Source organism: Neovison vison, chromosome 12 (genome assembly GCF_020171115.1).
Source record: "Neovison vison isolate M4711 chromosome 12, ASM_NN_V1, whole genome shotgun sequence".
Taxonomy (NCBI): Eukaryota; Metazoa; Chordata; class Mammalia; order Carnivora; family Mustelidae; genus Neogale; species Neogale vison.
This window is the reverse complement of record NC_058102.1, coordinates 120,870,269-120,894,906: the sequence shown is the minus strand read 5'-3', so window position 1 is coordinate 120,894,906 and position 24,638 is coordinate 120,870,269. Positions and strand designations below refer to the sequence as shown.

The 24,638-nt window shown below is 44.0% G+C and overlaps 1 protein-coding gene across 8 annotated transcripts in view; it reads left to right on the top strand.

Annotated features, from left to right (window-relative positions):
• Positions 1–24,638, top strand: part of BEND7 (BEN domain containing 7) — a 79,258-nt gene that overhangs the window by 8,545 nt on the left and 46,075 nt on the right. For all 8 annotated transcript variants that reach the window (XM_044227056.1, XM_044227061.1, XM_044227058.1 and 5 more), the window contains 2 exons: positions 18,258–18,560; positions 21,171–21,293. In XM_044227056.1, the coding sequence (XP_044082991.1) occupies positions 18,258–18,560; positions 21,171–21,293 (426 nt within the window). The remainder of the gene's footprint in view (positions 1–18,257; positions 18,561–21,170; positions 21,294–24,638) is intronic.

The window sequence follows — 24,638 nt, the reverse complement described above, 5'->3', positions numbered from 1 at the left end:
ACCATCTCTCCTCCTGTAAATTGTAAGATCACAGAGCGAGTGTGACCTGGATTCTTTTTCATATTCTTTGAAGCACCCAGCACAGTATTGTGTTCATAATAGGTACCCAGATGATAGGTACTCAAATATCTAAGTGCGTGAGTAGCTTGGACACTGTCGTAAAGACCAATGAAGAGTTGCTTTATTTTTTTTAAGGATTTTATTTATTTATTTTGAGAGAGAGAAGGAACACTAGCGGGGGGGAGGGGGCAGATGGAGAGGGAGAAGCTGACTCCCCTCTGAGCATGAGCCTGACGTGGGGCTTGATCCCAGGACCTTGAGATCATGACCTGAGCCGAAGGCAGAGGCTTAACCCGTTGAGCCACCCTGAAGAGCTGCTTTAAAATACACCACTCTGGGGACGCCTGGGTGGCGCAGTTGGTTGGACAACTGCCTCCGGCTCAGGGCGTGATCCTGCAGTCCCGGGATCGAGTCCCACATCAGGCTCCCAGCTCCATGGGGAGTCTGCTTCGCTCTCTGACCTTCTCCTCGCTCATTCTCTCTCTCACTGTCTCTCTCTCTCAAATAAATAAAATAAAATCTAAAAAAATAAAATAAAATAAAATACACCACTCTGGAGCACCTGGGTGGCTCAGTGGTTTAAGCCTCTGCCTTTGGCTCGGGTCATGATCTCAGGGTCTTGGGATGAAGCCCTACATTGGACACTCTGCTCAGCAGGGGGCCTGCTTTTCCCTTCCCCTTCCCCTCTGCCTGCCTCTCTGCCTACTTGTGATCTCTGTCTCTGTCAAATAAATAAAATCTTAAAAAAAAAAATAGAATAAAATATACCACTCTGTTGAGATTTGGGGGACATTTAGTGAGCCAGACTAAAATATGCCTCATTTAACTGGAAGAATCTTTTATAATATATTCAACTAGCGCTGAAATTTGGGATTTCTGATGTTGATTTGTGAGATACAACTTGAAACCTATTTTCCCCCTTCAAACCTAGAAATACCAAAAAGGAGAGGACCTTGCATATGAAAGCCAGAGACATGTTGAAAATCAAAACAAAAATAGTCTGAGCTCTGCTGGCTCTCTATGTGCTGTGACATTGGTACACCCTCTTCAGGGTGCTTAAGAGAGGACTGACCTGTTTATCAACTGATTTTTGGAATTGTCTGGGTCTCAGTTTCCAAAGGAAGCAAGTTTTCCTACCTAAATTTCAGAAAAACCAAAAGCCAAGCCTTCAGCAACAGACCTTGGTGCATGTGACACGGTGAGGGAGCACACGCGCTGTGCCCCCTCCCCAATGCCCTTCCGTGTCCCCAGGAAAAGTTGCTTCTTTCTGTTTCTCCAGACGTGGTGTGGCTCAGGAGCCACCCTGGGGGTAACATGTATGACAGGTTGTGATCATTGGCTGTTCCTCCTCTGATTGTGACCAAATCATTTAAAAAAAAATAATAAAATAAAATAAAAAATTAAAAAAAAAAAAAACCCTCCAAGAAGGACAGGCTCTAAGGAGATGTATTAACAATTTAGCCTCTCTGGTTCCCATGGGAATATGGATTTTTACTTTTGGAAGAAAATAACATGGCCATCTATAAGATAAAATAAAGATTTTGGAACAGTGTGTTTTGCATCTCCAAGTTAAAAATAGATCTAGGACATTTACAAAGCAACTCTGTTATTCTCATAAGTCACAGATTCCTGGAGCGGATGCTACCTGGAATCGATGTGCCCGAGTGTGTGCACGCAGTAGTGGGGGTGGTAGATCCTGCAAGGGGCATGTGCCCAACCCTGCAGGGATTTGTCCAGGTGCTGGGCCACTTGGGTTGCTCCTTGCCGGAACATCTTCATTATTTGTGGCTTTCAGGTTTAGGATTAAGACTCCTCAGCCTGACAGATAAGACTCTGAGTGAACTGCCACCTGTTTCTTTGGAGCTCATTGCTGACATTGTCCTTCGCAGGCGTCACCCATACCAGACCTCTTTTATTCCTGCAGCAGGAATCCTTCCTGGCCTTTGAGGCCAGGCACTTTCTCACCCTGGTGGCTGCACAGAAGCCGTAGAAATTCCTTTGCTTGGAATTTCACACTTGCATCATCCTCCCTCTGCTTGGCTTGGCTTTCTCTTTTCCCTAAAGACTTCAAGTTGATGAAACTTCTTTCAGGAAGTCTTCTCTGATTGCCCTCACCTCTCCCACACAGCCTCCAGGGCATGGTGCCATCACAGCCAAGGCATTGCTGGTTTACTTCTCTCTCCCTGCTGGGCTGTGAACTCCCTGAGAATCATCTCTGTGTCCCCACTGCCTAGCACCATGCTGGTCACGTGATAATCACCAGTACATGCTCAGGCAATGAGTAAGATGTCCACTTTTAAATGCAAAATTAAGTGGTGGATTCAGCTACTTTGAAACTTTATTATTCAACTCTTACCTCCAAGTTCCATCCTGGCTTCAGGGGGTGAAAATTTACACTCCTTTCTTAGTAGCTAACTGGACTTCACATATCAGGAGTAAAATTTGTCAACACTGATCACAGATGATTTAGTTTTCATTTCCTATTTTTGTTCTTTTTGATTAGTTAATGGCAGGGCCCCCTCTTAAAGTTAAACCCTGAGAGAGGACGCATCCCTGTGCCTGTGTACGTGTACCAGCCCTGGCCCCCGGGGCCCTGCAGGTACACCATGCTGTGCGGGTCTCCCCGGATGCCGCAGTCCAGTGGGCCTGGCATCTGGCCTGCTGGGCTCTGCCCACCCCTGCCGCCCTCTCTGTCTAAGGCTTCATTTTTCCCATCTCAGCTTGAATTCCTGCAGGCCAAGACTCTGTTGACTGTGTTCCTAGTACACGATACTTGACACAGAGTCGAGTCTCGATAATTCTTTTTGAATAAACAAGTAAGTACCATGTTTAAAACATGTTAAAAATGCAATTTGCTGCCAATTATCTGCTGATCAAGTGGGACAGTCTGTTGTGGCGAGACGGTTTTGTTGTGCAGGACTGTCCTGCGTGTTACAAGAGGACTGAATGTTGGCAGCATCAGTGTACATAAATGTCAGGAACACACCCCCTCACCCCTACTGTGATGATCGGAAGTGCCCCCTACACATGTTGGCTGGCATGTGGTCCTCTGCAGGACAAGGCTGTGGGGTCATGTAGCTTTGAGCAGAGAAATGCTATTACACTGCTCTAGACTACACACCCTTCGTCACCAGCTGGCTCCCAGATGCCCATGTGAAATGGGCAGAGAGGAGCGGCCAAGGTGGACCCACTCAGCCACATCACCATACCCAGAGCAAGATCAAAGGGCACATTCCATTCACGGTCAGATTACTGAGCCTCCTTTCTATACAAAGTACACCTTGTTACATGCATATTCCATCATATATTTTAAAATCATTAAGAAGTTTAGACAGATTGCCTTTGAGTGTTTCAGACAATCAGTATCCTTGTAAATAAGAATCCATAAAATTGTTTTCTTAGTATTGCTTTTTTTCCCAAACATGTCCAAGTATACTGTATCATTTGAATTGCAAGGGTTTTACAATGTTTTTTTACTTAGAAATCAAATTTTATATCTGAAAGGTTAATGGAGAAAACTAATTATGCTATCTGGTAACCAAATGTGTGATGAGACATTTGTCTCTGTAATTAACAGCAAGGAACTTTTATAGTTTCATAAAATCGAATGCTACATAGAGGATTCTGTGAGCATTTGTTTGGATGAGGTGTCCAAAGCAGAGATGTTTATGGATGATATAAAGTTGAACTGAAATGTAATGCAGGTGTCTCTGCCTCTCACGGCATTTCTCATTGTTGAAATGGAAGCCAGAAGATTAATAACTTTACTTTGTCATGATAAAATAAGTAATGTGTTCTTGGAACAGTGGTACGGTACATAAGTTACTCAGTAATTCCAAGAATTTATTCTGTTCCAGGAATAATATCCTTAACAATTTATTTTTACAGAAAAAGTTGATGCAACATAATAGCCTTATGAAGTTGCTTGTATGGCTAATGGAATTATATCTCAAATGTGACTTTACACCTCCATATAAAATGTAAAGAACCCCACAAAAATGCAAGGTTAAGGTACAAGCTAAAAGTAAAAAGTCAGGAGATGCAAAAGTTAAGGTTCTTCTGTTAACATTAACTCATGCTCATTGCACATATATAATTTTTTCAATTACTAGCAAGACTTTAATGGGTACCGTAATAAGCATTGTGTGAAATACGGTTGAAAAGGAGTTGCTGCTGGAATATTAGCCTTAGCTTTCTCTGTGCGTTCGCTGTTCTGCTGTCTAGCTCTGCTCTGGAAGACAGAGCCTGCTGCCTTGAGCACCACAGACACACGCAGCTCAGATCCGACTTGCCTTCCTCTGGTCTGCTTTGGTCAATCTGGGCAAGCAACTTAGTCTTATCCTTTGTTAAATGGGGCGGGTGAGTCCCTGTCTGTCACCTCTGATGAACTAGGAATGCGGTGAGGATGAGCTGTGTTCCTTTGGGAAAGCTTTCATAAGAAGACATGATTGACTTTAGACCCCAAATGGCCTCTGCTTCCAACCCTACACACCCCGTGGACTTGAGAATCTAAGAAAGCACAGATAGTCTACGTCTTGACCTGTCAGTAGTGTTTTCTTTGTCAGCTCCCCTCAACTGCAGCTTCTCTGCATATCTGATGCTGGAATTTACTTATTCTTGTGTTCATTCTGTGGGTATTTGTTGAGTAACCATTAGTGCCAAGCTAAAAGATTTTGAAGCTCACTAGGTTGCCACAGGGAGTTGAAGGATTCTACGGGAACATGGAATGGGGGAGGAGGGGACTCACCAGGCTTGGGGGATTAGGGGATACAGCTTGAGAAGATGACATTCCAGCAGACACCTGAGGGGTAAATATGGGGCGGGGCTAGAGCCAAGGCTCTATGAGGGCCCGTCAGTGAGAGCACTTCTGGACCACCGAGAGACCTTCCTTCTAAAGGAAAGCAGGGGTGCCTGTGTGGCTCAGTGGGTTAAGCCTCTACCTTCGGCTCAGGTCATGATCTCGGGGTCCTGGGGTCAAGCCCCGCATCGGGCTCTCTGCTCAGTGGGGAGCCTGCTTCCCCCTCTCTGCCCACTTGTGATCTCTGTCTGTCAAATAAATGGATAAAATTTAAAAAAAAAAAAAAAAAGGAAAGCAGAGGACCTCCAGCTGTTCATTTTGACTACTAATTGGACTGGTATTTAATTGTTCTGAAGTGAGGCCTGGGCACTGGTATTTTTACAGAGATGTCTAGGTGATCCTAACTGCAGCCAGACCTGTGAACCAACCCCCACCCCCAAAACCCCGGGTAAAATAAAGGGAATGGGGATGGGGGAGGAATGTGGCAAGAGCTGAGATGGGAAAGAGAGACCAAGAAGGTCAGATGTGGAGCGGAGCTCCATCCTGAGGTGGTTGGCATTCCACTGTGGTGTGTCATGTAATGAGGTTTGCATGTCTGAGAGATCACACTGGCCTCGGGGTGGAAGAGGGCTTGGGGAGAGGGGCTCGACACTGGAGGCTTTTGGCAGTAGCCCCATCAAGAGATAATGGGGACAGGGGGATGGAGAGAAGTGGAAGGATTCAAAAGTAATTTGGAGGGGCACCTGGGTGGCTCAGCGGGTTAAAGCCTCTGCCTTCGGCTCTGGTCATGATCCCAGGGTCCTGGGATCGAGCCCCGCATCGGGCTCTCTGCTCAGCGGAGAGCCTGCTTCCTCCTCTCTCTGCCTGCCTCTCTGACTGCTTGTGATTTCTGTCTGTCAAATGAATAAATAAAATCTTAAAAAAAAAAAAAAAGTAATTTGGAAGTCACCGTAGGCAGGACTCTATGATTAACTGGCTGTGGGAGGGCAGGGAGAGAGAGAAGTCCCAGGTTTCTGGCTTGAATGGCAGGGTGGGTGCTGTTCAGTAAGGCTCACAGAGAGTCAGCATTAAATATGGTTTTGGACATGGCGTTCAGGCTGCTTTTGAAGTGCACAAGTGGGACTGTCCAGTGGGCAATTGGATGTGTGAGTCTGGAGCCCCGAAGTGGGATCAGGGCTAGAGTCCTCACATACAGATGGTCCACGGAGAAGGACTAGAGAGAAGATCTGTGGGTCCAGAAAGGGGGTGTGGAGTGAGAAGGCTGCCCAGGTAGCATCCTGAAAACCTTTGACATTTAGGGCAGTGCTTTTCACACCAGTGTTGTGACCTATAAGTGTGTCATGAAATCGATTTAGCAGATTGTCACCCATAGGAGCGAACAACAAGAACGGTAATAATAATAACAACAAAGAGAGAGTAGAATAGAAAATGTCAGAGTGCACTGCACGCAGGAAGGATAAATTCATGAATCTTTTATAGTTACATACGTAGTGTGTGTGTGTGTGTGTGTGTGCACGTGCACATGCATGCATATGAAAGTGTGTGAAATCATGAAAAATGTATTTTTTGCTGTGAACCCTGGTCAAAAAAGGTTGGAACCCACCGACCTAAGCCATGGCTGCCTTACCCTTGGAGCTCTGTCATTAGTGTCACTCAGGAAGGGCTACCACTCTCCAGGTGCTTTGGACCCAGACTCAGCGGAGTTCCCTGAAATCCTCAGGAAAAAAGGTGCTGTGAATATGATCCGTTTCTCGTCACCAGGAACACTATTCGCACTGAAGATGAGACAGGACAATAGCGTGTATATAATATAACTAGAAATATTTTAAAATTTTAAATGGCCGAAGAAAAAGTGTGGCCTTTTTCTTAAACACGTTCACACTTAACTGGTCTCTGAATGGCACGTGTAAACTGAGGCTCGGGGAGAGGAGATTTGCACTCTGAGCATTTTTTTTTTTTAAGATTTTATTTATTAGTCATAGAGAGAGCACAAGGAGGCAGAGTAGCAGGCAGAGGCAGAGAGAGAAGTAGGCTCCCCACTGGACAAGGAGCACCATTCGGGACTCGATCCTAGGACCCCGGGATCATGACCTGAGCCGAAGGCAGCAGCCTAACCCACTGAGCCACCCAGGCACCCCCTGAGCATTCTTTTAGAAGTTTTCTGTACAGGAGAGCAGAGGATCAGCACTTCAAATTCTGTCGAAAAGGACTCTTTCCAGACCAAGTTATGAACATTTTACCTCTTGTTGAATAAAGGCGAGATTTAGGCTAGGCCACTACAGGAATACGGAAGCAGCTCCTACCCTAGTCTTGTTATATTTAAGCTCTGTCTATTGCCAGCATTCAAAGACTTTTGCTGTGTTTCACAGGATCGCGAACATAAATAAATTAGAGGATTGCGCGTCCTCTAAGTGTTAATATTTGGCTTTTGTAGAACTCACAGGATTCACGTGAACCGTGCTGCCAATTTAAAAAGAAATATCTGAGCCTTATTCTCCTTAGTTAGAAACAGTACAACTAAGCTGAAATTCATAGATGGTTTGGTGCAATGACTGAATTGTTTCCACCATATGTGTTAACATAACGGGTGGTTAAGGTGCTAACTGGTTCACACAGCACCCAGTGTGTGTCCTCACTGCTTCCTGGATACCACGTGGCTGCATTATTTTGTGAATGGCCTCATTCCTGCCAGTCAGCCTGTTCCTTGAGCGTTTTAGTAGAGTAGTTCATGGACATTGGAGCCTGACCTACCCCGTTTAAAACTCCAGTCTCAAAGTCTCTGTTATTTCCTGGGTAAAATGTATTCATCAACTTTCAAAACTCTTACCTTGTCATCAGGATTAAAAGTAGGCAGAGTTTGCCTGAGGGCCTGGTACATAGTGAGTACTCCATAAATGGTGACTGTAACACTTTTCCCACTACATACTGCCAAATTACTTAAAATAAGAATAATAATAATAATAATACATGGGTTGGGGTGCTTGGCCGGCTCAGTTGGAAGAGCATGTGACTCTTGATCTCAGGGTCATGAGTTTGAGCCCCACATTAGCTATAAAGATTACTTACACACATACACACACACATACATAAACAAACTTAAAAAAATACAGAATATGTGGCTTGTATGAGCTTCAGGGGAAAGTTATCTTGGCCTGTACACCAAGAGTTGCAAAAGAGACTGCACCCCAGCATCCTCTTTCCTTGACTTGCTTTTGCTGCTGCTACCTCTAGCCCCCTTTTACTCACTCCTGTCCACCTTCGTCTTTCCTGGGTCACATTGTAAGATGCTTTCATGTCCAAAGCTGCCACTATACCTAGCTTCAGAATACCACAGGGAAAGGATCGTACATAATTCTTCTAGGTCATTTTTTTCTTACAAAAAAATAATACGTTTCAAATAATTTCAAAATCATTTTTAAACTTAAAATTGAGAAAGGTGAAAAAAAAGGTAGAAAGTAAAAAGGAGAGCATCCTGTCCCCATCAGACTCTCCAGTAACAAGCACTGTTAACAATAGAGTTGTTATAATGAAAGGAAAATGGGACTATGCTATATAACGTTTTATAACTTTTTTGCTTAACGGAGGCTCCATGTATTCTATAAGAACTGAGTGGCTAGTTTGAGGCAGACAGTCAGCCCTGGTTATAAGGTAGTGAATGAAGTCACTGTGATATCAACCATCACAAGTTTACAGTTTGTCTTGCACATACCTCCAAATGACTATAAAAAGGGCTATTTTGTTCTTTACAGGATATGTAAACATATATCATAATATCATTATACCAGCATGCCATTATTCACTTATCTGAAGCTCCATTGACAAATGTTTGGATGATTCGCAGGGTTTCATGAGTACAATAATGCCGTCGTGCATATCCTTGGATAGATGTCATGGGTACTTGGTGGGATGTTTCTATAGGATCAATTCCTGGTAGTGGAATTGCTGAATTTACCTCCAGAAAGTTTCCCTACCAACAGCATGTGAGAGCAACTGTAACCCTACACTTCCACCAAAAATGGGTTTTATGAAGCTACAGTTTTTGCCAAATTAATAGATAAAGAATGTCATATTATTTAATTTTCTTTACATTAATAATTATGGAGATAAAGGGATTTAAACTGTTTCTTATTTTTTAAGATTTTATTTATTTGTCAGAGAGAGAGAGCACACAAGCAGGGGAAGTGGCAGGCAGAGGGAGAAGCAGGCTCCCCACTGAGCAAGGAGCCTAATGCAGGATTCAGTCCCAGGATCCTGGGATCATGACCTGAGCTGAAGTCAGATGCGTAACCACTGAGCCACCCAGGTGCCCCTGGCTTAATTATTCTCGAACATTGTTTAAAGTGATGGCTTCTGATAACAATGGCTGGAATTACACATCCAAAGAGCATTCAGTTGGACAGCCGTGTTGTAGTTATTATAAAATAAAAGTTCATTTTCCATGATACAAGAGCATTTGAGGGAGTGATTCTGACTCTTGGAATTGGTTGGGGAGTTCCAGCTACTCTTTATGTATCACAGCGAGTCTCATGGAAAAACCTTGTTGACTTCCTGACATTGCGGGATAAAGTAAAAGCTTCAGTGTCTTTCTGTTGCTCACTTGGCCCACTCCGTGCCTCAACTCCAGCTGAGTTAGCTTGTTTACCATTACCCATTCTGTTTTTCTCTGTGTTCAGTCTTTGCTCGATACCGTTCCCTCCCTCTTCTTCCCAGAAGTGCCCGTGGAAATGCCAGCCGTCTTTACTGACCCGCTCACATCAGGCATCTTCATGACACTGGCTGTTGCGCTCCCAGTTTAAAACGGCCTCTCAATTCCTTGTAATTCATGCAATGTCCAAGACATTTCTCATGTAATCTCTTGGTTTTGTCTGTTCCGTCATGGATGTTAGAGATGTTCTCTTAGAAAGTCGCTGGTGGGGGAGGGGTGGCTCCTGGATGGCTCAGTGGGTTAAGCCTCCGCCTTCAGCTCAGGTTATGATCTCAGGGTCCTGGGATCGAGCCCCACATCGGGCTCTCTGCTCGGCAGGGGGCCTGCTTCTCCCTTCTCTCTGCCTGCCTCTCTGTCTATCTGTGATCTCTGTCTCTGTCAAATAAATAAATAAAGATTAAAAAAAAAAAAAAAAAAGAAAAAGAAAGAAAGTCACTGGGGGCATTCAAAAGCCTGACTTAAAAAGCCAAGCCCTTTGCCTTCTGTAACAGCCCAGCGTCTCCTCCTGCTGACCAGTCCAATTTAACAGGAACCTGCACTTGATGGGTAGAGAACAGAGTAGAATACTGGCATTTATTTTTTAAGGTAAAATATGAAGACTCAAAGAAAATTATTCCCTAGTCCCTTTTTAGGACTTTGCGTCCAAACTTCTTCTATGTGTTTATTCTCCTTTGTAGGTGTTCTTTGAGGGACACATTTGAGAAGCAGTATGACAGCCCATTTTCTATAGCTGTCCAGTTGATTTTATTTATTTATTGAAAAGTAGTTGATGTACAACGTACGGTAGCTTCAGGTGTACGGCAGAGAGACCATTCTGTGCATTACCCGGTGCTCCCCGTAGACACCAGACAACGTGATTACAATATTATTGACTAGATTCCTGATGCTGTCCTTTTCATCCCCTTGTCTTACTGTACAACTGGACTTTTCTCCCTCTTAATCCCCTTCATCTATTTTGCTCATCCTCCTATTCTCTCCCCTCTGGCGACCCCCAGTTCTCTGTGCCTTAAGAGTATGTTTCAGTTTTGTTTGGATGATTTGCTTTTTAGATTCCACAGATAAGTGAAATCCTATGGTATCTCTCTGTCTCTGATTTATTTCACTTCACACGACACCCTCTGGGTCCATCCATGTTGTTGCCAATGGCAAGATCTCATTCTTTTCTTACAGCTCAGTACTAATGCTGATGGCCCATTTTGAATCGCTAGGCTTTGCTTCATTTCCTGGTCTGTCTTTGCTCTTTGGGCCCTAAACAGTCGTCTCAAGTTCTTTTTGCTTTGAAGGCCTATTTTCCAGCTCGGATCCATGGCATCCTCTCCTGGTACCTGTCCTGGCTTCATAAGCCTTCAATAAAAAGAGCTCCAGCCTCCCACCCTGGCTTCAGGTGGCTTATCATGGGTGAGCCTTCCATTCATTAGAAGAGGGGCATCGTGTTTTTAAAATTGTCTGTACATTCAAGTGTCTGCCCTGCCAGACTGCACACCCTCACAGGGAGCCACTGGAGCTTATATCTCTTTTCTTTTCCTTTATTTAGTCCCACAGTATCTCATATTTAGTAGTAGTACAGTAAATATTTATTGAATGGATGAATGAACCTGTTATTCCCTAAATAGATTTGAAAGGATCTTAGTGGCCCTTTAAATGAAAATGCCATGTATATACTGAGCTGCTTAATTATTTGCACTTCTACCTTTCAGTTTAACTGGGTCCCCACACATGTGCCAACGCACACGCGGCTGAGATATTCCTTACCATAGTGTTTGATTCAACCAAGCAAATGATTCTGGAGATACTCTTTGCCTCCTTCCGTCTCAGTGGCATTTAGACTCCGCGGTGTGGTGCCCACAGAGTTCCTGAATGCGCCCCAGGGACTGATGCAGGAATGTGCGTTCTGCCATGTTCTCTTCAGCAGGCTTTACTCTGCTTTATTTATTGGGGTCCCGCTTAAGATTGCATTAGAGGAAAGGGCTCACGTGGAAACGATTGCTCTGTAAATTCATGCTTTTCAGACCATTTTTGCCGAGGTAGAATCCCAGTCTTGCCTGTGCTTTGTCAACACGGCTCTCAGCCCCGAGGGTGGCCAGGTGGAACCTTGATAGCCTGTGTGTGTGAGGATGGGCTTGGAACGAGGATGTCGACCTCAGGCCTCCCCACAGCACAGCGTCTGCTTCCCTTTCCTCTGCTCTGAGACTGTTTGTTGAGATTTGTGCTCAAGAAAGATGTAGTGTTGGGGCGCCTGGGTGGCTCAGTGGGTTGGACTCAGGTCATGATCTCAGGGTCCTGGGATCGAACCCCACGTCGGGCTCTCTGCTCTGCGGGGAGCCTGCTTCCTTCTCTCTCTCTCTCTCTCTCTGCCTGCCTCTCTGCTTACTTGTGATCTCTCTCTGTCAAATCAATAAATTAAAAAAAAACTTAAAAAAAAAAAAAAAGAAAGAAAGCTGTAGCGTTGGCCAGAAGCACCCTGTCCCCTTCTCCTGCTCTCTCTCAGTGCTGTCATTTGAGCCGCTGTGGGTGAGTCTCTTCTACAGCGGGGCTCCGTGCTGCTTCTACTAGTGCTTGAGAAGACATAGTTGGACTGTTTAGTATAAATCCGGTCCTCTTAGTGCTTCTTACTGATGTACTCAACTTCTTTATCTTTTAACACTTCATTACCTGAAAAACACAAGAAGCTTTAAAGCATCCTTTCTTTCTTTTTTTAAAGTATATTCAGTATTGTGCAACACCACCTCTATCCGTTTCCTGAACTTCTTCATCATCCCGAACACAAAAGCATTCTTGTCCCTCCTTCTGCACATGTTCTCTGCTGCATCTCTGCTGCACGGTTGTTGTTTATGGGCTGGAAGGATAAGTTCTTGAAGACCAGATGTGCCCAGCCTCCTGCCTAGAAGTTCCAGTGCAATCCATTTCTCCTTTGGTGATAAAGAACAACGTTCTACCCATAACAGCCCATAGTATAGTTGAAGTCGAGTCACTGGAAAAACGTTTATTTCTCAGTGAAACACCCAACTCCAGTAACCTGTCCTTGTCCCTTTAACCTTTCCTGTTGACTTTTCATGACATCCTAAAGATTCTCAATGACCTCTTTAAAATAGGACAAAACTGGACATGACAGTATAATGAAGGTCGACCAGTGCCAAATATGGTGGAATGGTCCCTCGGTTCCTTAGGATTCTGTCAGTCCTCCTGTTGAGGCATGGTACCAAGGGTGGCACTCCCGTGATGGACTTCTTGTTGGTGGCAGGAGGGAGGGAGGGCTTGGCACTTCTGATTTCTGACCAAGGTGACTGTTGCTTGCCCAGGGGTCAGAAGCCCAGGAGGAATGAGGTGACCCACTTTGCCAGCTTGGAAACAGATGAGCTTGTGGCTCTTCTCCTGTGGACATGGGACGCTCTCCGCATGCTAGATTGATAGGAAATCTGGCGTCTCTGTATAAGGTACCCTTCCACCCCTGAGTTGTTAGTGAACCCCAGGGGCTTACTCGGCCCAGAGGGCTGGCTACTACTGGTAGTGGCAGTGGCAACTATTAACAGGATGGCTCTGGAGTCTGCTTCATGCCCCAGCCATGAACGCGGCTGCGTTCCCAGTTGCCTACTTATTGTCGGAATTTTCTTTGTCAGAACTATCATTATAACCTCACTCCACAGCAACCTTTTTTTTCTAATTCCCAGTAGAAAACGTGGTGTCCTCTTTCACGGGTTCTCGTCCTTCACCACCCCCACTGTCCCCATGTCCAGCCCATCACCAGGTCTGTCTGATGAAGCTTCTTCAGGGTGTCTCTCTAGCTGCAGCCCCTCCAGTCCTGGCACAGACTCTCAGGTCCTTCACTGAGCCATCAGCAAGGACACTGTAACTAACTGGTTTTCTTTCACCACACCGCATTCTCCATAGTTTTACCAGAATTATTTTTCTATGGGATAGACCTGATTATTTACTGTCCTTCTAGTGAAAGAGATATGAATCTAAAATTACCCGGAGTAGTAACCTAGTATCTCCCGTGTAAAATTATTCTTCCTTCGCCTGGCATGTATGGCCCTTAATGGGATGACCTTGCTCTACAGTTCAACTTCATCACCTGTCCTTCCCCTTAGAGAGCTTGAACTCCTGGCACACAGAACCGCCGTTGAGGAAGAAGGGGGAGAGGGGACAGCTCTGGGGCATCTACTCAGACAAGAGTAAGCTTTCTCCTGGGGCCGGAAGTGTGATGTTTTGGGGAGCCACCATCTCCAGCCCCAAAGGGAGGGGCTTCAGGGAAAGCAGGACCATCAGGGAAGGTCTTCAGCTTTAGCAGGAAGGAAATCATTGGCAAATAGTAGGGTAGTTCGCTGGTTTAAGTCCTGCGGCACAAGGTCCACAATGTTAGAGGTCAACGGGCCAGGAAAAATCAGGACCATTTTTCACAACAACCGATCAATATAAAGCATTCTGGGTAAAAAATGTCAAGAGATTTGGAGAGGGGCTATCTTTTAATTTGTGCCAGATGATCTTTACATCTCTGAGGCCCAGAAAGTGCTTGATAAATGTTTGTTGAACAATTTATTTCTATGACTTTTTTCACTTCACTCTATTAGTATAGTGTTTGCTTATAATGTTAATATTACATTTAATTCTACTGGATTCATTCTGGTTTCAAAAAGCCATTTCTTTCATTCACTTAGGAAAATTTTATGGACTACATACCATGCATCTACATGAGAACATTTGTAGGGCAAAGATAGGATAACTGTTCTCTGTGAATCTTCATAGTAAGACATTTAGAGGTAGACACCAGGTGGCTCAGTGGGTTAAGCATCTGCCTTCGGCTCAGGTCATGATCCCAGGGTCCTGGGATCAAGCCCTGCATCAGGTTCTCTCCTCAGCGGGGAGCCTGATTTGCCCTCCCTCTCTCTGCCTGCCTCTCTGCTTTCTTATGATCTCTGTCTGTCAAATAAATAAAAATCTTTTAAAAAAATAAACTTCATTTTTAAAAGAAGATGTATACACATAATCTCTTACAATATGTTTATATGTTACCAGCTTTTTCTTTTATCATCCCAGACCATGATGATTTGTGTAGCAAATCCTTCTCTCCTGGCCAACTTAAGAGAGATCATGTATGATCTCTGTGTTGCAAGACTTTGTATGTATTATTATGCAGAATCATCATATTTAGGATTATTATTATGATATACCTGTATGTTGTTTATGCAAAGAAAAGTGATCTGGTAGAGTCTGGAAATTTAGCCCCAGATAGAATTCATTCTGCAATTTTTTTTAAGACCTTGTCCAAACTCTCAAAAGGATTTTAGTGAGGTTTTTATACCTTTTAGTAAAATTTCTTTTTGTCTTTCCTAAAAAGATTCAGCCCCTTGAAGTTGAGTGTAAGTAAAGACATAGATTTGGAAAGAAATGAAGAAAGTGTGCACGTTTCCTTATAGAATCATGCTTGCGGAGCTTCCTTTTCCTGGCATTAAACATGGCGAAGAAGCTGATCGATCCCAACTGGAAAGACAAGTAAAGTCAACTAATGCTTCCCATCTCAATCTCTTACATACTTTTCACCCTTTTGTTTTAAGTCAAAGAATTTGTGCCCTCTCAGCCTGCCTCCTGCGTTCGGCACCCACTCCATCCCAGTTTATGTCCGTTTACTCGGATGGTTTGATCTCTGGCTCTCGTTTCTGACCCTCGCTCCATCTTCCCCCAAGCGTGGGGTAGGTTCTCCCCTCTCTCTGCCAAAGACTGCCATCGCCCGTAGGTGTGGCAGGACTCCAGGACCTCTTCTTCAGGTGGGATTTTCAGGGCTACTCCCAGCTTCTCTGGCCAAAGGAAGGACAGTTCAGTTACCCCGACGACATGTGCACACATCCATCTGGTTGTCCTGTAGGGACGCCCAGCCTGTCTCTTCTGAGGAGCTTTCTGAGCTCAGCCTTCCTCCGCCTTCCCCACTGACTTTCCCCTCATTGACTGCAGCAGGTCTCTGTCTTCTGTCCTTGGAGATCCTCTGCAGGCAGATAGACTGTGAGCTGTCCTCCTTCCCAGCACTGTGTCTTCCTCCTTGGGCCCCACCGGGTCCTGATTTGTTGTCATTTGGTGGGTTTTTGTTGTGACTTCAGAAGAAATGTTTCTAAACATTGCTGAGATGGCCCCTAACCAGAGGCTCCCTTTATTCTCTCCTCTCCTCTTGCAGACTCAACTTGTAGGGCCGGGTTCTGACCCTCCCCACAAACACAGAAAGCATGTAAAACTCAAGTGGCCTGTTCATTCATTCTGGTAATTTTCAGAACTAAGAAACTCAGATTATGACAAAGCACGTTGGCTTTTAGCAGGTCCCAAATCCCGTAGCTTGCTTTCTCTCCGTCTGAGGACAGCCCTCTATCGTCGAGCTCAATCTCCAAAGCAGAGGTGGAAGCTCTGAAGAGAGAGCATCCCTTTGGCTCGATGTGTCAGGGTTCGTGCAGAGAAGCAGGTTGGCACCAACCGGAGGAGCAGGCAGAAGGTGGCCGAGTGGGCACAGCTCCTGCCAGGGTGCCAGGAGGGGGGGCGTGGCAGCCACCAGCCGTGCCCGCGGAAATCAGCCGGTGCCCGGCCTCCCGCATTGAGAAGATGGAGGAGAAAAACCCCGCAGGAAAGCAGCTTCTTGCCCAGACTGTGCTGGTCACCAGCCAGGAAAGTATGTGTTTGGGTGCTGAAACTAACACCACGTTTGTGTGCAGCTTTCCTTCGGAATTCCTCCCCGAGCTCTTCCAGACACACCCTGTGCCGTAGATATCCTGAGGAGGTCGTAAATTTTGCTGGCTCTGCATTATTTAAATCGTGCTTAGTCATTCATTCTCCTAAGATCTGGCATATCACTTACTGTTTCTGTGTTGTCTTTTTCGCAGGTGTTCGAGGTAAAAATAGTTTCATCACAAATGAAAATATTTCTCCTCTCAAGCAGACACCAACACATAACAATATTGTAAAGTTGGAAATCTGTGCCATTTGTGTTCACGCATGTTAGGTAGTAAAGGCAGAATTAATACTTTTATTACCTTTTTAAAAATTGGAGATACTTATCTTAAAGCAGTATATAAAATTTCCTTATATTCAATAATATATCCATATATTAATTAGCTAAATATCTAGCTAAGCAATACAAAATACCTAGATTCATTATACAGTTACCAATTCTACAAAGAAATCTGGCTTATATGATGCTAAGTGCATTAAAATATCGTTATAGTAAATGTGCTGTATTTACCTGCCAGAGCTGTGCTTTTCCTGATAGATACTTTCTATAGATCTTTTGTTTTCATCATAGTTTAAATTTCAAGCATTTAATGGAGTGACCGTGTGAGACTTTTATTTTAACTCCCAGATATGGGCGTGGGGTGCAGAAATCCTGGCATAAGACTTCCACTTTAACACCCAGGGGAAAAAATCCACTTCTCTCAATCTTTGGGAGGACACCAGGTGATGCCCACGGTAAAAAGACAGGAGGTCCAAAACAGCTCCTCATAGCATCTTCTAATGTTATTATATATGGAAACAATTTTATACCTAATATTAGACTTTTCTTTAAGTAGTATTTATTGTACCCCCAGTGCAATCCAGAGATACCTTAGTTCAAAAACAAAATCCCTTTAGGGAAAAAGAATCTTAAAGTCATTGTAAAAGTTCTGGAGATCCGTTGCACAACAATGCAAATATCATTAACTGAACTACGCACTTAAAAATGGTTAAGATGGTGAGGTGCCTAGTGGCTCAATTGGTTAAGCCTCTGACTCTTGATTTTGGTTCAGGTCATGATCTCAGAGTCGTGAGATTGAGCCCCTCATTGGGCTCCCCGCTCAATGGAGAATCTGCTTCAAGAGTCTCTCCCTCTGCCCCTCCCCCCACTTAATTGAGGGTGTGTGTGGACGCGCGTGCTCTTTCTCTCAAATAAATCTTTTTAAAAAAATGATTAAGATAGTAAATTTTATGTTATGTGTTTTTTAACCGTAATTGGGGGGAAAAAGTGAAGACACATAGTTACAAAGTGGATGGCAGTGGATTTGGTCTGGGTAGGTCCAGGAAGGCATAGTTGCAGGGACGTCTCCCCGCGTGAGTCAAGGCTGGAGAAAGACAAAACCCTCTCCTCCATTGCCTTGGATATCTCTCTGCTCCTACACTGTCATTTCTGAAGGTGATGCCTCTAGCAACAGCATCATACTGGGGTGTCTCCTGTGCCGACAGCCTATTCTCCGAAAGCTCTCTATCTCAACCCATGCCACATACTCTTCCTGGTACTTGCACCTGCCGGCCCGGTGGGTGAGCGGGCTGGCTGGCTTCCACGTCCAACCCAAGTGAACGTCTAGATGCGGCAGAGCCAAGCCCAGGCTTTCAGCTCTATTGTCCCATCGTGGGTCTTTTGCCTCAGCTCATTTTTCTTATGACACCCTCCCTCAGAGGGAATTTAAGATGTGTTCCAGAGGAAACCTGCTCAGGATAAGTTATTTTATCCTAAGAGAACTTAGCCAGAAAGAAAGTTAAAATGAGATGCACCAGGAATATGATGGGTTGCTTGAGACCATAGCCAGTTTTCTTGCCTTTAATTTTTATAGATTACTTAAGTTTCTGAAAGCTTGCTTCTAAACTCAGGAATCGTTCCCATTTCCAAAGAAGGGGTGTGTTTTTGGGCAGTGGATTATTTTTTCTTCTGTTCATGCACAGTGATCTCTTTGGCCCTGTTTCCATTAGGAGATGAAAGCATGGAAATTAAAAAACAAATCACAGGAATGAGAAGATTACTGAATGATAGCACTGGGAGGATCTATCAACGTGTAGGCAAAGAAGGAGAAAAATTAAAAGAAGAACCCCAGGATTTGGATGCAGTCTGGCCTCCACGTTTGAACTCCTCTGCTGAGGCCCCACAGAGCCTCCACCCTCCTTCACGTGGTGCATGGAATGAGTTACCACCCCCCAGCGGGCAGTTCTCAGGGCAGTATGGCACCCGCTCTAGAACCTTCCAGAGTCAGCCCCACACCACTGGGAGCTCCAACGGTATGGTCATTATCAGACATTGAAAATGCTCGTGGGGGTAAGGGGTGTGTCTGAATGTGTTTTATTTCTACATTTTTAGCATGGTTTTGAGTTCAGTACATTAAATCCTCCCCTAGTTACCTGCCTTGACTGAGTAACGCAAAGTATAAAACCAGATTGAGAAGCAAGACTGAGGCTCTGTGTTAGAAGTAATGATTTCTTATTAGAGATTTCAGCCCTTTAAAAAGTGAAAGCTATTATTTGCCAACATGCAGATACTTTCATCACAAGAGACTGAACATTAGGGCAGAAGGAGCTCCCCTTTGTCATCAAAGGGACCTTCCAGTCATATGTATATTATGATTACATCCTATTTTTTTGGTTTTTTGCTTTTCTTTGTGAGCACTAGACTTGTGGTGAGAGGAGGGGGACACATATCCCAACATCCTAGTGACACCTTCGCTTTTATGGTACGTTCCAGCAACAGCAGCAGGTGACCCTTGTTGTGGGGCAGGCTTCATTGGGGCTGAAAATTATCCCTTTAGAATAAAATTTCCTTAATTTAAATTCCCAATTGTTCAGAAAGAAATTAAATGGCATTTTTTTCCCAGAGCTTAAAGAAATTGAAATTTTTTTTGGATGTGTTAACTTTCCATTCAGTAACCTGGGATGTTAGTTGTCCCATAAATTATATATGGATGTGCAGATATCTAGTTTTCAGAAAGAGAACAAGAAAAAGCAAGACTGCATTTTTCATTTTCCTTGAAAAGTTAAGGGTTTCCTTTTTCCATTCATTATTTCTTCAAGAAGAAAACTGTTTTGATTATTTTTTAACACAATTTGCAGTAACCAGTTCAGAGGCATGAAAAGCCATCCCGAGGCGCAGCTGATGAGACAGGAGGGACCCCAAGAGACATACGGGAGTCTTCTCTTTCTCTCAATATTGCATAAGCCAGATCACATTCATGTGCTGGCATGCTTCCAAGTTAAGGGGACATGGCTCTTCAAAGACTCCTCCATAAAAATAAGAAGTCAGTTCTCTTTAAAATTAGAAAATGATTTATAACAAGCTGGAAAGGGTTGATTTGGTCCTCTAAAAATGATAAAGACAGTACTTAGCGTAGTGACTAGGAATATTCTATAAGACCCTCCTAATTTGACTGCCATGGAAGAAATGGTAAGAGAAATAGGACACCCTTAGGTGTGTATGAAGTTAGTTCACCCAACATCAATAAGTTCTGTGTAAAGAGTGTTCTGTTTTACAGCACACAACAAGGATGGTGGATTTACTTGGAAAAATGTTATTAATGTTAAAAGTTACAAACATAAATTCCCCCATATTGGTTTGAAAACAGATTTTTTGTGTTTATTGTTTGCTTATTTTCAGTAGACATTCATCCTCTATAACTGACTACTTTGAATTTCATTGAAATTGTTGGCAGTTTTTAAAGTTATAACATTTCTGTTTGGTACAACTTTGAGTGTAAATAATTACGGTACCCCAAGCCTTAAGTTGTCCGTACGTGAAGTTTTCTGTAGTATCCTCAAATAATGCATACCGTAGAATTAAAATTGCATTTAATGTATAACAAAAGATACCATTAGATCCAATCCTTCGAACTTTCCCATTGCGCCTAGGGACAACCTAAGTAACAGCAGCACATTTCCAGTTCCCAGTGGTCGGCCTGGATACAAACACTAGAGGGAGTGCTGCAGAAAGAGGGATTTTTCAAATGTTCCCCTGTATCCATCCCAAGGACAAGGGGACAACCTCTGTTTACTTTAATAGGACAGTTTTATTAAGGAAAAGATACTAAATTGAAACAGAGATAAAGAGGCTAAAGTGATGGAAATGTAAAACATGGGGATGGAGAAAAGATGTATGAGGATCTCCTTCATTAAGGTGGAGGAAAGCGAACACACCCCCGGCCCGGAATCCACTGAGTCTGAATACAGCCTCCCATGTACATTGTGCTCCCCTGGCTCTTCCCCGCCCTGATGTCCCACTCCCCAGAGAATGTTCTAAAAGTTTTAATGTGTTGACAGTTCTTAATTTAGGGAAATACTAGAAAAACTATATATTTTTTTAAAGATTTTATTTCTTTATTTGACAGAGAGACAGCGAGAAAGGGAACACAAACAGGGGGAGTGAAGAGGGAGAAGCAGGCTTCCTGCCAAACAGGGAGCCTGATGCGGGGCTCGATCCCAGGACCCTGGATCATGACCTGAGCTGAAGGCAGACACTTAATGACTGAGCCACCCGGGTGCCCCGAAAAACTATTTTTTTTAATAGTTAGATAGATTTCATTTTTAACATGAGATTTTAGAACAGGTGGGTCCCAGGTTTTTCTGGAAGGCCGTTTTTTTCAGAACTCATATTTTTGTACAAAGGAGTGTGTGTTTCTAGTGAACTTTTACAGTGCTGTCCCCTGAGATACACCGGTGTGGCACTGGGGAGGCCTGCTGTGAGCGAGTGTGGGCCCCCGACATTCAGGTGGTAACCGTTATTCGGTCCATATCCCTTGGGCACTGTCTCATACTACTGTCAAGATACCTTCCTCCCCCCTCCCCACCCCTTTGTAATTTTGTTGTTGATGCTTGGAGTGGGCCATTCTCTTCTCTGATGCTTAGGAGAACTTCCGGCCATGAATTCATCCGTTGGATCAAACTGCTGTACTTGCAATTGCCAGTCGACGTTGCAGGCCATCCTCCAAGAACTCAGGACCATGCGGAAGTTAATGCAAATTCAAGCAGGTATCGAGACCAGGCAGGGGAGGAGGCTTGTGACGCCTTAGGCCTCTTGGGCTGGGACGGTTATTGTGCTCTTTGTACCTGGTTCTTCCCACCTTGCTGTCCGCTGTGCTTTTGTTTCCTCAGCTTTTGCTCCAACACGTTTTTCCCGTAGCAACTCTAACAGGTTTCTCATCGCTGATACTACTTCTCACACGCTGGTGCACACGTGCTCCTCAGAGTTCGCTCCCTCATCTCCAAGGCCTTGACACGTGTCAGTTAACTGTGTTTTGAAAACAGTCATAAGTGAAGGTGGGCATAGTTCTTCAGCTCACTTTCCCTGTGTGAGTCAGCAAGGAAGTTCACCTCAGAACAAAAGCATGGCTGACTTCTCTTACCTCCTGAAGTGCTCCATTTGGGGGCTACATGTGTGCCCGTCCCCCTCCCTTGTGGGGTGCAGCGCGACAGAGGGGAAGCCACGCACTGTCAGGAGCTGGAGGAGCTGGAGGGCACTCTCGGGGCGTGGGCTGTCCTGGAAGAGACATTCACGAGCATAAGCACATGAGGTGTTGCCTCTTAGGCCCTGCTTCTGGCTTGTCTCCCTAATATTCAGCATATAGAAGCCCAAAGACACTGGGCATCCTGTCTTCCTTAGTTACACGATGCGTCTTCTGTTCTCACTCTTGTTAGTCAAGTGGAGGGATGGGAGAGCCATGAGTCTGCAGGGGTCAGGGTCCTTGCTCTCCTCATGAAGCTGTGTGACTTCTCTGCTCTCACATTTATCCTCTGGAGCAGGAACGTTAATCTCTAACTCGCAGGATGGTGTTCAAAATAGGATGAGTTAGTAAACATAAATGAAGTCTGTAAAGCATGATACAGGCAGCAACTATTTCATTAGTGTTGTACTAAAGACCAGGAGTGGGTTCACCACAGCGGCTGTGGTGTTTAATCTCCATCAATGGGGGGTGGAGGGGTGGGAATACAACTTTCTGGTCACAGGTCCAGAAAATACTAAGTCATTTCATTAAGGCCTCCTCTGGTGAGGGAAGACTGGTCCCTGAGCAGGAAATAGTACAGTCATATACGGTCAGCCTTCCCATCCCTGTACTGGAAAGAGATTCAGGAAGGTCATCCTTCCAAAACCGTACTTGGCGCCATTTGGTGAATTCTAGTAAAATTATAATATTCAGTGATGTGGTTTTGATATAAAAAGCTTAATACTTAGACACGCTCATCACCCAAGAGCACAGGAAAGGAAAGTGAGCAAAAGGGCCCCTGAGAAGCAACATTTAATTGTATGTGCTGAATTTGGTTTTAGCCCGAGGAAGGAATAAGCATTTTGGTCAGGCCAGTAGGTGTTCACTCATCTTGTTCCAACACAACAACCCATGTTCTTATTGACCTGGCAAAAGTTAACATCTCTTAAATGAGGAACACAGAAAGAAAGTTTACGCCATGATGTACAGGTTCTTTTCTCGGAGGAAGAGTTTGGTAGCACTTAAAAAAATATGCATATGAAATTCTAATGATTTATTTTGTTACTTAAGCTCCTTACTACTGAAATGGCAAACTACAAATTGCAACCATTTAAATCCTTGACTGAAGCCCTTTTGGAATCTATTAAGTAAATGCCACTTTGTCACCGTGTTTTCTTTTCTGAACCTTTGCAGATTAGGCCGGTAAATGATTCCAGAGCTCATAGGAGAGCAGAAAGGATAAACTGAAAAAATTACTCTTCTTTAATTTCCTTAAACTTAAGAATCTGTGTTGTGTGGGTAGATTGACTTAAGGCTTATTGCCTGTAACATGTAGATTTAAATTATATTCAGAAAGTTTCACCTTTGCTTAAGGGAGAAGACAAGGAATACGATGAAATGATAAGATACTGGAAGCAACCGAGGACAACTGTGTCTAGACTTGCCAACGGAGGAGAAAAACTCAGATAGCCCCTGTGTTCTTTAAAGCCAAAGCATTTTCACTTCTACTTTAGAATAGCGAGGCTTGGAGAGGTGTGAGTCCTAGACCACTAAGAGCTGATTCCCTTGTCTGTTTGACTTTGGGTGTGGAGACCTGGCCTTCGGTGAAAGTCCAGAGAAGAGACAAAAGTTCTTCTCTCGGGCTTGTACACTGGAATTACCGGCAGAGCTTTAAAAAAGATCTAAGTGCCCGGGCGTCATCCCTGCAAATTCCAATTCAGTTAGTCTGGGGTAAGGCTGAGGCACAGACTTTTTTTTTAAAAAAAAGCTCCCGGGTGATTCTAATGTTCAGCCAAGGTCAAGCTCCAATGAACAAGACTAATTACTGCACAGGTGGCTAAAAACTGTTTCAGTGCTCCTATGAAGTGCAAGTAGTTGGTTTCTTTCTTTCTTTCTTTCTTTCTTTTTAAAGTAATCTCTGTACCCAACGTGGGGCTCAAATTTACACCCCCAAGATCAAGGTTGCCCACTCTTCCAGCTGAGCCAGCCAGGCTCTCCAAGTAGTTCGTTTCTAATACTTGTAAATTTCTTGCCAGTCTAGAGATGCAAATACCAAGTTCAAAGTATAAATACCCTTTATTTGCAAACTGATAGGAGATGATCCATATTTATGTGCATTTAAAAATCTTTGGTTTTCATTTGGCTTCTTTCTGTAAAAAAGCAGGCATATCCTCTGATCATATTTAGTAAGCCATATTGATACATGAAGATTTAAATAATGATACCATATTTTTCTCTAACACTTTCCATCAGAATATTTCTAAATGGTTAACAAACATGATTTGCCAAAGAGCGTCTGTGAAAACTGTACTTACTATCCTTGGTTTCCTTAAGTGTAGATTCAGTACTGGTACTTGGCCTTTGTTCGGTGCTTTCGTCTTTGGAACTCCCTCTGTTTCTGGATTTAACTGGTCTTCTTGACTTGCGCAGAACTATGTCATTCCTATCTTTTAGCTACCTAAAACCAAGGTATGGAGGGCAGCCTGGGCAGAATGCAGTAGTGAGTGTAAGGCTGTGGAGATAGCTGATGTGTGGACAGTATGGGTTTGTGCGGAAGCAGTAACTGTCCCTGAGAAATGACCAGCAGGCTTTGACCACATACAGAGTAGTCATTCCAGACTCGTTCTTTAATAAATGGTCACCATTGCTTAGTCTTAGTCAGTTTTGGTGTCTGTAGATTGCTAGCAATTGATCATTTTATCCTCAAAGGACAATTAGAACATTCCTGAGTTTGGCTTACCAGGAAGCACGGACAGCTACACCCGAAGTTAAGTTCTGGGTTCCCATTTTTATGAAAATGTCCTGCGACTTGTGGGATCAGGCTCAGGTATTTTCCTACGGCTCATCAACCCTCTCTTCCCCGGAGCCCAGCTGCAGCAGTCAGTGTCATCAT